This window comes from Coregonus clupeaformis, unplaced genomic scaffold, assembly GCF_020615455.1.
Source record: "Coregonus clupeaformis isolate EN_2021a unplaced genomic scaffold, ASM2061545v1 scaf0227, whole genome shotgun sequence".
In the NCBI taxonomy this organism is placed as follows: domain Eukaryota; kingdom Metazoa; phylum Chordata; class Actinopteri; order Salmoniformes; family Salmonidae; genus Coregonus; species Coregonus clupeaformis.
In genome coordinates, this window is record NW_025533682.1 from 57512 (window position 1) to 72371 (window position 14860).

Consider the following 14860-nt stretch of genomic DNA (forward strand, 5'->3'; position numbering starts at 1 on the left):
ACAAAAAAAAGTTGATGTTTATACACAGTTTTACATACAGAGCGATCCCGCACACAGACCGTAGTGCTCTCTAGGCGCATTGGCGCTGCGGTCCCCATGGCGTGGGGTACTACTCGCTGAAGACTTGGTGACAAATGGCAATTATATTTGTGTGTTCTTCATGAATCCATCATACACTGGCCTTTTTAAAAATGCTCCCAAGATATTTGAGCCTGTCAGATACAAGGGACCAAATTGGGATGCTGCTTAGACAGTCAAGAACCACTCACCCCCAGTTCCCGGTGATATGTTTGACAGCCTGTGTAGAGGAATACTCCATGTATTATTCAACTACAAATGTACACTCTCAACAGTTGTTGATGTGTTAGAAATAGGGTGGTTAGAAGTCCAATTTGAAGTGTTTTTTCCTCTCCTAAACATGGTGTTTTAATGCGATCTGTCAGGTTGTGTATTTCCACCAGCTCCGAACAGGTTTTTGTGGTAAACCACACACTGTTCAATTTTAATCGCTTATGATTTTTTAAACGTGTGGGAGTTGTTCATTTTTTATGGGAGATATGTTTTCTTGTCCAGATAGGAACACTGACTTTGCAGTGCATTTATATTACATAGGCATTTATATTGTATACCCGATCTATAGAGTATACAATTGTTATCCAAGTTGATATTGTCTGTTGCTGCTTGTTCTATGTCTCTATTATTACCAGAAGGAGTTATACCGTATATTCTACTTGGTTCAGTGTGGTTGCATGGTTCATCATGTCATCATCTTTGGCAGGATCATCATTACTGTGATCAATGATTATGAATATTACCCTGTTCCTGTTCATTCATCTTAGTCTCCCATTGCCTTCTCTGGATAAAAATAAAACTATTTGCCAGAGAGACTGGGAACCTGTACCTCGAAATGTGTCTTCACAGGCTCGCACTTGAACCACTTTCTAGGCTTTCTAGTGTGTCAGAAACCCAAACCACTGCTTTTTTTATGCAGTGGTTTCCTAATAACAATTTATACTTTGTAAATTGAAAGCTTGACTTTCTCCAAAGGGAAAGGTAATTATGCTGGCTGAGGCAGAGAATAGACAGACTGTGGTGTGGGTTGGTCGTTTGTGGATGCCTCCATGACCTCTGTATGAGAAAAGAGACTGCTTTATTACACCAGCTGCTATGGGTAATTTATTTCATAGGCAAGTGTCGTCTTTTAGGCCAGAATGTGGCGTCACATAGGCCTGCCTACATACTTCAGTAAAGGCTATTGAGCTTAAGATAACTTATTATAAATAAAAAAACGTTTACCCCTTTTTCTCCCCAATTTCGTGGTATCCAATTGGTCGTTAGTCTTGTCTCATCGCTGCAACTCCCCTACGGACTCGGGAGAGGCGAAGGTCGGGAGCCATGCGTCCTCCGAAACACAACCCTGCCAAGCCGCACTGCTTCTTGACACACTGCTCGCTTAACCCGGAAGCCAGTCGCACCAATGTTACGGAGGAAACACCGTCCAACTGACGACCGGAGTCAGCTTGCAGGCGCCCGGCCCGCCACAAGGAGTTAGTAGAGCACGATGAGACAAGGAAATCCCGGCCAGCCAAACCCTCCCTTAACCCGGACAATTGTGCGCCGCCTCATGGGTCTCCCGGTCACGGCCGACTGTGACACAGCCTGGGATCGAACCAGAGGCTGTAGTGACGCCTCAGCACTGCGATGCAGTGCCTTAGACCGCTGCGCCACTCGGGAGGCCAGTTTAAGATAACTTTTGTACTGGTTATAGTATGGTGTGTTCGCTGCCGATTCTGAATTCCACTGTTACAAAATGTGCCTTATTACAGAATAGATTGTTGATGTTCACTATGTAAGAACAAAGTTGATATTTCACAAGTTACATGTGGATATGGCGAAAGAAAACAACAGCAATTGTTGAATCTCCTTGTTAGCCATCCGTAGTTTTGCTAACAATGTCACGTAAAAAGCTGTCAAATCCATCATCCTGGGTTTATATCGGAACATAATGAATTCTCCTTTGTGCCAACCAGTTGTCTAATTCAAATTGCATGGAAACCTGATCCCAAAAGTCTATATTTGTTTATAGAGGCAGCGTGCGGACCACTGTACGAGGAGACAAAGCAGTGTCTGTTTTTAATTGCATTGTTTTACATCTACATTCTCGTCAGAGAGGTCTCCCTGGGTGCTGAGAGTGTGTTGTAAAAAAGAGGTGGGCTAGAACTCGATTTTCCTTTCTCTTGTTAACAGTAATTGCACTAGTTGGTGAGCACACAGGAAAGAAAGAACGGGCATATTCAGACCGCTGTTTGGTGCATCCACTTTGACTTGGAGAAGTTCAGGTACAGTAGTAGCACTCTACAAATCAACACTAGATCGTGTGGCTGTCGCCAACAAAAAGTTCCCCTGTGATTGTTGTATTGCCGTACGGGCCGCCACTTGTACAATACAGCACTCGCACCCTAAAATGCAGAGTTTGTAAGAAAAAGGGAAAAAAAGAACGAGGGAGAAACACAAAAAAAGAGATGAATAATTCAACGGAGATCAATAAGTCACCATGCTGCTACTTCTCTCTGCTTTCCTTTCCGGTGCAGATGGAAGGTAATGCAGGAGCTAGCTCCCTGTAGAGCTGAATGTGCAGGAGTCGCTTCCCCTTCTTCCACTGGAAATGTCACCGCTCCCTTTATTTTATCAGATGGCCCGACGTTCATTCTTCGGTGGTTGACTCTTCATGGCTGGCTGCTGCCTGTCACACGTGGAGCGACTGTAAGAGTGTAAAGAGCCAGAGCTTTGAGAAAGGGGAAGCTAAATCACTACACTACTGTAGCAGAGGCAGGAATGCAGGATCAGTCTCTCTCTCTCTCTCCATCTTTCTCTTAACTCACCTGGGTGCTGCTCCAAGAAAACGCTTGTTCCCTCACTGTTCACCTACAGGGATACTGTACTGTGTGATCATGTGGCTGTGTGAGGGTTGTAATCCTCTTCTGTGCTCCTTTATTTGTTAAGGCTCCATAATGGCAGTACTAAAAAGGAGAGTTATTGAAGGTTTAGCCTCGGGATTCCCGTATCTGTTCTGATGGTATGAAAAGATCAAAACAAGAAATCTTGAGGGTTACAAAAAAGTTACCTTAAGTGACTTACTTGATACTTGTCATGAACACACAACATAACAAAGACAGTCAGTACCTTGAACGTTCTAAACATCCTCCTCAAACCCAGAATCTAGCTATAAAATCTTAGTAGAGAATAAATGCGATGTTCTCAGTCAAACATGCTACATGCTGAAAGCACAGTAAGTGCTCTCGAACTGAAAAGAGAGGAGTGTAACATTTTTTAAATAACCTTTCCCGTCCAGCTCAACCTCAGCCGCTGCCCCAGCCAACCGCCTCTGCGCAGGGAGAGCCCGACGAGGGAGGAGAAGATGCTGCTTCTGCCAGGAGTCAAAATGGCCACCAATCCTCCACCGGCCTGAGTAACAGCGATGGAATCCACCGGAAATGTTCCTGTGGGGCAGAGCAGCACAGGAAGCAGCACCCATCGCCCGGCGTCTCCCAGAAGATGCAGAGCCAGCTTCGTTCCAGTCTGTCGGTCAACAGCGACAGCAGCAGACGGAGTAAAGGAAGCTCCACCGGATCCCAGAAGCCTGGGACGCTGCCAGAGGGTGAGTTATTAGTACTGGGCGCCGACTGTACACACAAATACTCTGTCTTATATAGAACACACACACACTCTCACCAGGAGGTAAGTACTGTGCTCCAACTTCAGGTCATTAGAGTCACTCACACACTAATCACACAATGAACACACACTTCCCTCATCTGCTTGGCTTGACTGTCCCCTAACACTTCATCAACACCTTTAGTGCAGGTCTTCCACCATTTAACATGCCATTTGTCGAGGGGACAGAATAGACGGTCAAAAGTTGACAGATTCTCTCAGTTCTCTTATTTTAATGATGAAATTGGTCAAGGCCTGCCTAATATGGCTTTATTTTCCTCAACAACAACTGAAAGGATGTATTTTAGAATTCAGGGGGAACCATCATTTTCTAAGGTGTTGTGCGGAGGTGAGTGCAGTAATGAAGGTGATTGGTGTTCTGAATGACTAATGGTCAGCAAGGTGTGACCTTCTAATGAGGCTGAGCTGCCCAGGGTGCCTGCGAAGTGGCATCCCTCCTTCCACACCTCCCTCCCTCTGCATGGGTCTGTCCTCCAGTCTACAGCCCGACTGTGGCTCCTCATTAACAGTGGCTCTGTCCATCTGTGAATCACACACACATTCTCTTTTTACCTTGTAACAGCTGTCTGCTATCTGTTATCTGCTATCCATTATCTAACCTGCCTGCTGCTCCCTGCTTATCATCGCCTCGTCTCTGAGTCCGCTCGCTTTGTCTTATAGAGGAAGAAGGAGAAAAAATAAGATAGATGATAAGTGTGAAATATGTGATACAGTGAGCTCTAAAGTATTGGGAAAGTGACACATTTTTTGTTATGTTGGCTCTGTACTCCAGCACTTTGGATTTGAAATTATACAATGACTGAGGTTAAAGTGCAGACTGCCAGCTTTAATTTGAGGGTATTTTCGTCTATATCGGGTGAACCGTTTAGAAATTACAGCACTTTTTGTACATACAATGAGGGAAAAAAGTATTTGATCCCCTGCTGATTTTCTACGTTTGCCCACTGACAAAGAAATGATCACATTATAATTTTAAATGTAGGTTTATTTGAACAGTGAGAGACAGAATAACAACAAAAAAATCCAGAAAAACGCATGTCAAAAATGTTATAAATTGATTTGCATTTTAATGAGGGAAAGAAGTATTTGATCCCTCTGCAAAACATGACTTAGTACTTGGTGGCAAAACCCTTGTTGGCAATCACAGAGGTCAGACGTTTCTTGTAGTTGGCCACCAGGTTTGCACACCTCAGGAGGGATTTTGTCCCACTCCTCTTTGCAGATCTTCTCCAAGTCATTAAGGTTTCGAGCCTGACGTTTGGCAACTCGAACCTTCAGCTCCCTCCACAGATGTTCTATGGGATTAAGGTCTGGTGACTGGCTAGGCCACTCCAGGACCTTAATGTGCTTCTTCTTGAGCCACTCCTTTGTTGCCTTGGCCGTGTGTTTTGGCTCATTGTCATGCTGGAATACCCATCCACGACCCATTTTCAATGCCCTGGCTGAGGGAAGGAGGTTCTCACCCAAGATTTGACGGTACATGGCCCCGTCCATCGTCCCTTTGATGCGGTGAAGTTGTCCTGTCCCCTTAGCAGAAAAACACCCCCAAAGCATAATGTTTCCACCTCCATGTTTGACAGTGGGGATGGTGTTCTTGGGGTCATAGGCAGTATTCCCCCTCCTCCAAACACGGCGAGTTGATGCCAAAGAGCTCCATTTTGGTCTCATCTGACCACAACACTTTCACCCAGTTATCATCTGAATCATTCAGATGTTCATTGGCAAACTTCAGACGGGCATGTGCTTTCTTGAGCAGGGGGACCTTGCGGGCGCTGCAGGATTTCAGTCCTTCACGGCATAATGTGTTACCAATTGTTTTCTTGGTGACTATGGTCCCAGCTGCCTAGAGATCATTGACAAGATCCTCCCGTGTAGTTCTGGGCTGATTCCTCACCGTTCTCATGATCATTGCAACTCCACGAGGTGAGATCTTGCATGGAGCCCCAGGCCGAGGGAGATTGACAGTTCTTTTGTGTTTCTTCCATTTGCGAATAATCGCACCAACTGTTGTCACCTTCTCACCAAGCTGCTTGGCGATGGTCTTGTAGCCCATTCCAGCCTTGTGTAGGTCTACAATCTTGTCCCTGACATCCTTGGAGAGCTCTTTGGTCTTGGCCATGGTGGAGAGTTTGGAATCTGATTGATTGATTGCTTCTGTGGACAGGTGTCTTTTTATACAGGTAACAAGTTGAGATTAGGAGCACTCCCTTTAAGAGTGTGTTCCTAATCTCAGCTCGTTAACTGTATAAAAGACACCTGGGAGCCAGAAATCTTTCTGATTGAGAGGGGGTCAAATACTTATTTCCCTCATTAAAATGCAAATCAATTTATAACATTTTTGACATGCGTTTTTCTCGATTTTTTTGTTGTTATTCTGTCTCTCACTGTTCAAATAAACCTACCATTACAATTATAGACTGATCATTTCTTTGTCAGTGGGCAAACGTACAAAATCAGCAGGGGATCAAATACTTTTTTCACTCACTGTAGGCCCCCCATTTCAGGGGACCAAAACTATTGGGACAAAATTCACTTATGTGTATTCATAGCACACAATGATTACATCAAGCTTGTGACTCCTACAAACTTTTTGGATGCATTTGCTGTTTGTTTTGGTTATGTTTCAGATTATTTTGTGCCCAATAGAAATTAATGGTAAATAATGTATTGTGTCATTTTGGAGTCACTTTTATTGTAAATAAGAACAGAATGTTTCTAAACACTTCTTCATTAATGTGGATGCTAGTCCTGAATGATACCCTCAAATTAAAGCTGACAGTCTGCACTTTAACCTCATAGTCATTGTATAATTTCAAATCCAAGGTGCTGGAGTACAGAGCCAAAACAACAAAATACTTTTGGAGCTCACTGTAAATGTGTTTTTATATGGATTGGGGAATTTGAGATTGTTTGTCTTCACCAAGGTTAAGCTATTTGACATATGCAGCAGATTAATGGTAGGGCTAAGGTTGACAAGTGAAAGAGTTCCCTATAAATAAAAGGTATGATACGAGTTAAATATTCACCAATGATGTATTCCACAGGGGTCATGTTTTTCTTCCACGTCTTAATTGGCAAAGAAAAATAGCAGCAACAGTTCAATAAGTCTGTCTCATTACAGCTTTTGTGTTGGTTATTTTTCGACTTGTGTTTTCTAAATCAATATGTTCACACTCAAGTATTTATTTCCCGGCGGAAAACAGCAAGCTGTTGTGTTTGAATGTTTACATGGATTACCATAATCTGTTTGCCTGTGAAATTAGCTACTAAACAGCCCCTATGAACACTAGAAAAATAAAGCTCCACTAGAAGGGAACCTAGCTCAGGGGATTCTAGAGCAGAGCATTCTTGGCACATGTTCTCTGGCACAGAAATAAAGCTGTGATAACAGTTCTGTAGACGCTACTGACTGAAGACTCGTTTACCACTCGTCTTTTATTCAGGCTGGGGGTCGGTTGGGGCCTTTTTGAGGTTTTTATTTGTTGTATAATCCATTATATGATTTTTGAGCTCCTTTTTAAGTCCCATTCAATTCTTTTTAAGGCCTTTGTGGTGACTGAATTGGAATGCTTTCTTTGCGCCAACTTCACACCTTGGTTTGTGTGTATATTCCCCGTAGCCACAAGTTTGACCCTCATTCATGCATTATGGACTTGCACTCTAAAGACTACTGCATGGGGTGGGCCTCTCCTCTCAATCGCTATCTCTCACCCTCCCTCTCTCCCTCCCTGTGCCGGGCAGGCAGCTAGGCAGTATCCTGGCCCTCCACCCAACAGTCTCTCTTCATTTGAATGTTTTCGCTTGGCTCGATGGTGTGCACCCATTCCAGCTTGTTTTATGTCATGCTGTTCCTCTTTTTGATGTGAGCCTTTTGGAGTTTTTTTCCCAGATGTCTCAAACTATATCCTCTGAGGCGCTCGCTGCTGTTTTTGGCCCTCCAGAATCTGGGCATTTTCGCCGCGGCCTGACATTAAACATGAACGCTCTCTCACTGAGGCGGTGTCAATTTGCGCCGTATTTTTCTTTGTGGTAGGAGAGATGTCTGGCGTTCTTGTGTACATGACCCAGCCCCCCTCGCCCCCTTCCTCGCTCCCTTCTGTACGGCTCTCACTAATCGCTGCTGTTGAATTATACATCCAAGTGAATAGCTAACTAAGATGCCCCAACTACTTGATGCTATGGACAGTATTTAGATCATTTTGTATCAGAACATAGTGTACTGTGCTGGTGCTAGCTTAATTATTATTACTTTCAAGGTTTTAGATGCTTTTAGGTTTCATCATTTGACATTGGCAAAGTTCTACTCATTTCACTTTCTCTAGTAGTACACAATAGCTTTAAGCGCTAGAATACGGTGCACAATATGTATAGGCACAGTATCATGAATTAATATTTTTTAATAACTTAATGTCATCGTTTCAAATATTGAAATATGAAGCATTTCTTTTAAAGTGTCTCCGTTGTAGTTGCCTATGATAATTAGCATTCAAACATCTTGGGGAACACAATTGTATCGTTCATGTTGGCATTCTCTGGTTTGTATCCGATACAGCGCTACTGGTCAAGCTCTGCGGCCTGCCTGTGTGAGGGAACAGGAGAAAAAAAACGACTTTGATTAAACAAACATGAGCATTCAGCATTCCTCTCCCCTTTTCCTTCTCCTTCGCTCTCTTCCTCAAACCCAGTCAAAAAGGTGCCCTGTCTTTCTGATAGGCTGATGGTCTGATGAAAGTTATGCAAATGAATTCTGTTTGTATTGGCATTTCTCTGCATCCATATCATGTCTTGCAGCTCCCAAGCTCTGCTGGGCCTTGTGTAGAGGTGCATGTTCTGGCCGGAGGGTGTGGTGGGGAGAGCCTTCTCAGATCCTTGCATGGTACAGAAAACATTATGGCAGAGGAGATCTGTGACTTAGTACCCAGGACTTAGTTGAATAGATCATCTTTGTACTAACGTTGTTTAAATTGCTTGCATGTGCTTTGATTATTTTAATCCTACCTGTTCTTTACTTATTGTTTTGCTTAAATCTGTTGTCCGTCTGTCTATTTTTTGTTTTTACTGTGTACCAGCTGACTTTCATGTAACGGATGTTAGTGCATGACATCACTTACATTCTGTAAAATGTTTAACACCACTGAACAAAAAACGGAATAATAAATTCCATAAAATAAAACAACAGAGAGGAGGGTTCTCCATCCGTTCATTGGAAAACAACAGTGATTTGGTGTCATGCTCCCCAGCCACGTAAAAGGTCTAAAAAGAGGTTCAATGTTAATCAGTGATGAGAAAAACGGCAGCATTAGCACAACAATTTGCCAGGGAGAAGAATTCGGACTTTGCTAATCAGCTTTACGTAATCAAGTCTGTGCATTTGCATGATAATTCCCCAATTATTCAGAAAGCTGCTAATCACAACTCAAAAGTGGAATTGAGTCCCTTTGGAATTTTTCCTGATTCCCTTTGGCTCTCCTTCCTCCTCCCTGCTTAGTCTGCTCCTTCTACGCAGCTTACACTCTCTTTTATGCACCTGAATGCACACACACAGGTGCACGCCCACACAATACACACACACATACACACACAGTCATGGGCACAGTTTCATCCATAGAGATACAATATTCTACTATTGAATATACTACTGTTGTTCCATTTCATTCTGTGGTTTCATCTGTTTTGTTTTGTCAGTTAATAGTGAGAGTCTGTTATATTGACCTGTTTACTGTTAGGACATTATCATACTGTACGTGTCGGCGTAATTGGCCAGTCTGATTTGTGACTGTATAACTGCTTGAGCCCTGCTCAAGGCTTCTGATTACCAAGGACCAGGGATTAACTCGCTCTGTTCCAGGCAGGGGTTTTAATCAGATTTTTTCCCACTGGCTTTTAATAGGCTTTTGTTCTTGTTTTCTGTTTGTTTTCTTTGTATTTGATCATGCTTTGTGTGGTTTTCTGTGTTTCTCATTCATCCTTCATCCTCCATCCGTCTCTATGGACATGGTGTGTGTTGGACCCAGACTGCTGTGTCCACTGCATCCTGGCCTGTCTGTTCTGTGAGTTCCTGTCCCTGTGCAACATGGTGGTGGCCCAGGCTAGCTGTGGCACCTGCACCTCGGAGGCCTGCTGCTGCTGCTGCTGCGCTGAGGACATGGGAGACGACTGCAACTGCCCCTGCGACGACATGGACTGTGGCATCATGGACGCCTGCTGCGAGTCCTCCGACTGCCTGGAGATCTGCATGGAGTGCTGCGGCATCTGCTTCCCCACATAGGAAGGACCATGATGGGGGATGGGATTGGGAAGTATGGCCGTAGTGCTACTGCTACCTGTACTTTACACTCCAGCAGAGAGGGAGGGAGAGAGGAAAAGTGTGTGTGGGCTAATGGGTGGGTGTGTGTGTGTGTGTGTGTGTGTGTGTTCGCGTATGTGTGTGTGTGTGTGTGTGTGTGTACAAGTGCTTGTGTGTGTCTTCTTGATATAAGCCCACACAGAGAGATGTATTAATCTACACTGGGCCTCTCTGCCAACATGGCCAAGCAGGGGCCAAAAATAGTTTATAAATGCTTTTGTTACGTACCACAAGTATAAACATGTTATATGAAAATGTAATTTACCAAAGTGTGTTTAATGTTGACATATGTTAATCAGCTCTTTAAAAAGTATTACCTTAGATGCCTTATTGAATAGGAAGATCATCTCTATCACTTCAGGAATACTGTCCGACTGAAAGTTTTCTTATTTTTCACTACCAAAATGTCAATTCCTGACACTAAACCAAAGGAATACATGTTTTACCTTGATATTTAGCAGCCTTTTAGTGTTTTTAGTCAGTATATCTGTATGACACTGTAATAACTTTATGTGATGTTTCTGGGATGTGTTTTTCCTTTTCATATTAATACACTTTAAATTAGAGGCATTGTATAAGAACTACAAGACACACATTCATGAACAATTTGCAACAACAGATCAGGACAGCCGTAGGTATAGTCCGTATCTACTGTAGTTTGATAAACGATACGTATTGAAAAGCTTAATGTAAAGGAAGTTTGAAGATCAGCACTAAATCAGGTAGATTAGTGTATACCTTTTCTGTTAACAATGTATTTAATCCAGATATCAGTTTTTGTTCTGTATCATTTAAATTGTGTAAATAATGTACGTGCTTTGTAGGACACATTTTAGTTGTCTTTTGGATTCAAGTGTGCTTGAGTTACTTACATAACTGCACAAATGGAGCTCCATTATGTATAACCAATGCTAATCTCGTACACCCAGAACTAAAATCTTTGTTGCTTGTTAGTTGTCACATCTCAGTCTTTTGACAGATGTTACGATGCCATTTATGTTACGTAGTCTGTCCACGAGAGATTCAACTTCTGCTAATAGCAAAATATCTACCTATATCAACAAATCTCTTTTTGAGAAGGGTTGATGGATGACAGGCAGGGTTAACTATAGGGTTAACGTGGAGTTAAAGGACATCTGGGTTGTCAGGCTTTGGAGTATGCTGTTATTAGATCAGAGGAGATTTTGATTTAGGCCTTCCGTCAGCAGTTCACTCCAGATATGAGTAGTATTATTCTTGTCAGATTGTTCCTGATTGTTGGCCTGATATAACTAATGATTAATGAACATTTGAGTTATACTGTAGCGCGCGCCCTCACGCAATGTTAAAGCCATATTGTTGGAAATGATGGTTTTAGTCTATCCTAAAGACTCTCACCGTGGTTTTCACCTGTCAGTCTTTCAAGCCGTGAATTTACTGGATATACATTGGAAATACTGGCTTCCTGGAATATGCAAGGGATAAGAAATTTGTCCGACTGGTGAATTGCACAACATTTTCTCATTGTAGAAAGCAAAATGTTATGACAATCATGTTTTTATATTGTTGACAATCAATTATTTGCTCTGTCTTACACTCACTTTGATTACATACTGTACGGTACGACTGTTACTTCTGTGATGTTATTTAGCATGTATTTGGGATTCTGCCTCAGTATTACTTGTTCAAATGCACTCTTTAGAAACAGAAAGTGATAAGGAATTAAAACATGGCTGACCCTGTTTGCCATAAGCGGCTTTTGGATTACAAGTGAATGACTCACAACACAATAAGGAAATATTCTGGGCTGTCAGATTCAGAGGAGAAGAGAATCCTAAACTAATGCACAAAATTCTGTGTATCAAGTTGAGTTTGTGGTGAATCATTTTCTCAGTCTCGAAGAAGAGATTTGCTTTGATGTTGTTTTAGTGATACTTAACACAGGGACTCATTAGTGTGTTGCTTTTCTAAATGGGAATGTTCCTTCACTTCACACCATTAAAGGTAATGTGCTGTCAAATCTTAGGCCTACTTCTCTAATGGTGGATTGTTATTATGTTTAAAGGAGTTGGAAGGACACCTCCGCAGACATAAGCCGCAGACCTCTCTCTTAATATTCGTATGATTAACTAACACAGTCTTTCTCTGGATATTTTATTCTGGATATACAGTCCTATTAACAGGAACAACACTATAGATAATGTGAAGACTTCTTCTCCAAGCATAGTAGTATTTACATGTGTTTATCTTTTTTCTCAAACTGTAGTATGTTTTTATATTCTGTCTACTTGATCTGTATATGATATACTGTACCGTCTTCACCTTTTCCCATCTTCTATAAGACCTCTTTTCACTGCATTTAGCATACAACACACTTTGTAGGTTGTTATACATTAATTCAGAATCATGTTTGAAATAATAAAAAAAGATTACAATAAGTATGAACGTTGTTAATGTACTTATCTCTTGTCTTCAGATTTGCTATGAGCCATTGTGTAACAATTCTTGGCATGGAAGCAGATCTGTTGGCGCTTTAGCCAACTGTTTTGTCACTACATTGTATTGGCATGAGATGAACATATGGCTAAAGCACAAACCGATCTGCTTGTAGGCTATCATTATGTTATAGATATGTCATCTGTACTGTACATCCTTATTTGGTGGGCAGCAGTCAATGTGTGGTGGTCTCCAAGTCAGGTCTGTGTGCTCTCTACTTTGACCAACTCTATTAGTTGGCAGTTAGTTACTATAATCCCTCAAATTGCATAATATTATATTTTTTTATCAATCTATAGTGTTACATTAAATGACACCGGTGTGTCATGTGGGGGGTCAGTAGTATGACTACAACACCGACCAGAGAACCTATGATACTCTACCTGTTACGCTACCGGCCTTTTTCATCTTCCCCACCATTCATCACTCAGAGACAATAGGTAGTCTGTAGTTAGAGCGCCTCTCACGTAGACGCAGCGGAGGAACATGGAAACACGGCCACCAACACTCGGCGAGGTCAGCAGGGACCATGGAGACCACGGGCCTCCTGCCGGGTAGAGCACAGCCCTGACCTCTCAATTAACCCCCGCGCCCAGCCCACCTGGAGATGGGGTGATGACGGCAGGCGAACCCCCTGCAAGCTAAAAGACAGGGAGGATCCTTTTGTCATTTTCTGCCCAGGAAATTACCATCTTATTTCACTAATGCATTGTAAAATATCGGCCCCGGCCCCCGAAAGCCTTTCCTTTCTCTATAATCACATAGGAGTTATTTCTTTCACTCTTTTTTTCTTTCTCTTTTTTGAGAGGAAAATACGTGAAAACCCCAGGTGTGTAAGTGTGCGATGACCTTTTCACAAAGTCACCCACCTTTACCGTCCTTTTAATCAGTCCCCCTCTGTTCCTGGCTGTGCGAGTGCCTGTAATGTCACAATTAAGACGCCTCCATTGTTTCTGTTTTCGGTCTTGAAATTTGGCGCTTCTTGGACCTGGGGTCATCTCTCTTACAATATTAAATAAGTCAGAGTGCCTTGCCACCCCTCATTCTCTTTCTTGCTCTTTCTCCTTTCTCTCTTCTTTCTGGGTGGGAGGGAATTGTCACTCAGAAAATGAATGTCTTCTGCCCTTAGCCATGAGAACAAATTTATACAGTCACTTTTTATTACATAAAGGGACGGGGCTTTAATGGTGTTTTTAGTTGCATCATTTTCACATTAGAGGTAGACTTCAGTCACATATTGATAAGATCAACCATACCGGTAATTCTATCCAATGCAAGTCATTTGATAGGAACATGAGGGTGGGTGCATTACATGGCAATTTGCCACATAGGGCCGTGTCTTCCAAATGGCTCCAGCTATAGTACTCTTCATTTTGTTTAGCATTACAGTGTATTTGTCTGTATTTGTCTGTGCTTTTGTACTTCTGTCCTTTCAGCCCGTGCAAATTAAACCTCATTACCTTGTAATTAGAACAGAGATGCAGCATGTTTGGTAATAAGACATCTCGTGTTCCATTTCACTGATGAAGCTGGAGTATTATTTTATTCTCTGCCAAGGCGAGGAACACCATGCAGCCCGGTGATGCACCTGCTCCGAACATCTGATGTGAAGATGCATAATGCAAGCAACGTCCTTTCTTCTCACAGCCCGTGTCAAAGTTTGAAGGACTCCCGCTATTTAGGCTTGTAGCGCGGTATAAAATTAATATGAGGCAGATCTTTTGGAGGGGGTAAGCAAGAAAGAGAAAAAAAAAATGGAGTTCAAGCCATGTCACTCTCAATTAATCTCCTCAGGTAGTGGCCCCATTAGGGTTCACACACACGGGCCCGGTTTACTATGCAAATGGGGTCATTACCTGGAGAAGTTAATTGACTCTGACACAGGGCCAGAATGGTGAAACCACGTTTATTTGCTTGTTATGAAAATGCTTGAGAATATGGCTCGAGTCTGCACACATGAAAATCATATTGATGGAATAAGATGAAAAGATAGTGGAGAAGTCACGTCGAAGGGATGTTTGAGATTAGAAAGTTTGCCCGTTTTTATCATTTTGATGGATGATTATTTATAGATATGGCTAGATATCTGAGCCTTTGTAGATGTATTTTTAACGTAGTAGTGATTTGATGTATGTGAATTTAATGATGTATGAACGCAGTTATATTTAACAAGAAATATTCCACCATTACCTCACACAGGATATCACTGTCATACAAACAAATGTATTATCTTGTAAAAAATAATGCAATTTTTGCAATTTTTCTAAACCACAGTTACCTACAAAACAGACACCCAGGAATTAA

General features: G+C 42.2%; 1 protein-coding gene across 1 annotated transcript in view; it reads left to right on the forward strand.

Annotated features, from left to right (window-relative positions):
* Positions 1 to 12501, forward strand: part of LOC121546255 (myoD family inhibitor domain-containing protein) — a 30760-nt gene extending 18259 nt beyond the window's left edge. The window contains exons 4-5 of the mRNA XM_041857399.2: positions 3353 to 3658; positions 9750 to 12501. Coding sequence (XP_041713333.1) covers positions 3353 to 3658; positions 9750 to 10003 — 560 coding nt within the window. The 3' untranslated portion in view covers positions 10004 to 12501. The remainder of the gene's footprint in view (positions 1 to 3352; positions 3659 to 9749) is intronic.
* The last annotated feature ends 2359 nt before the right edge of the window (positions 12502 to 14860 follow it).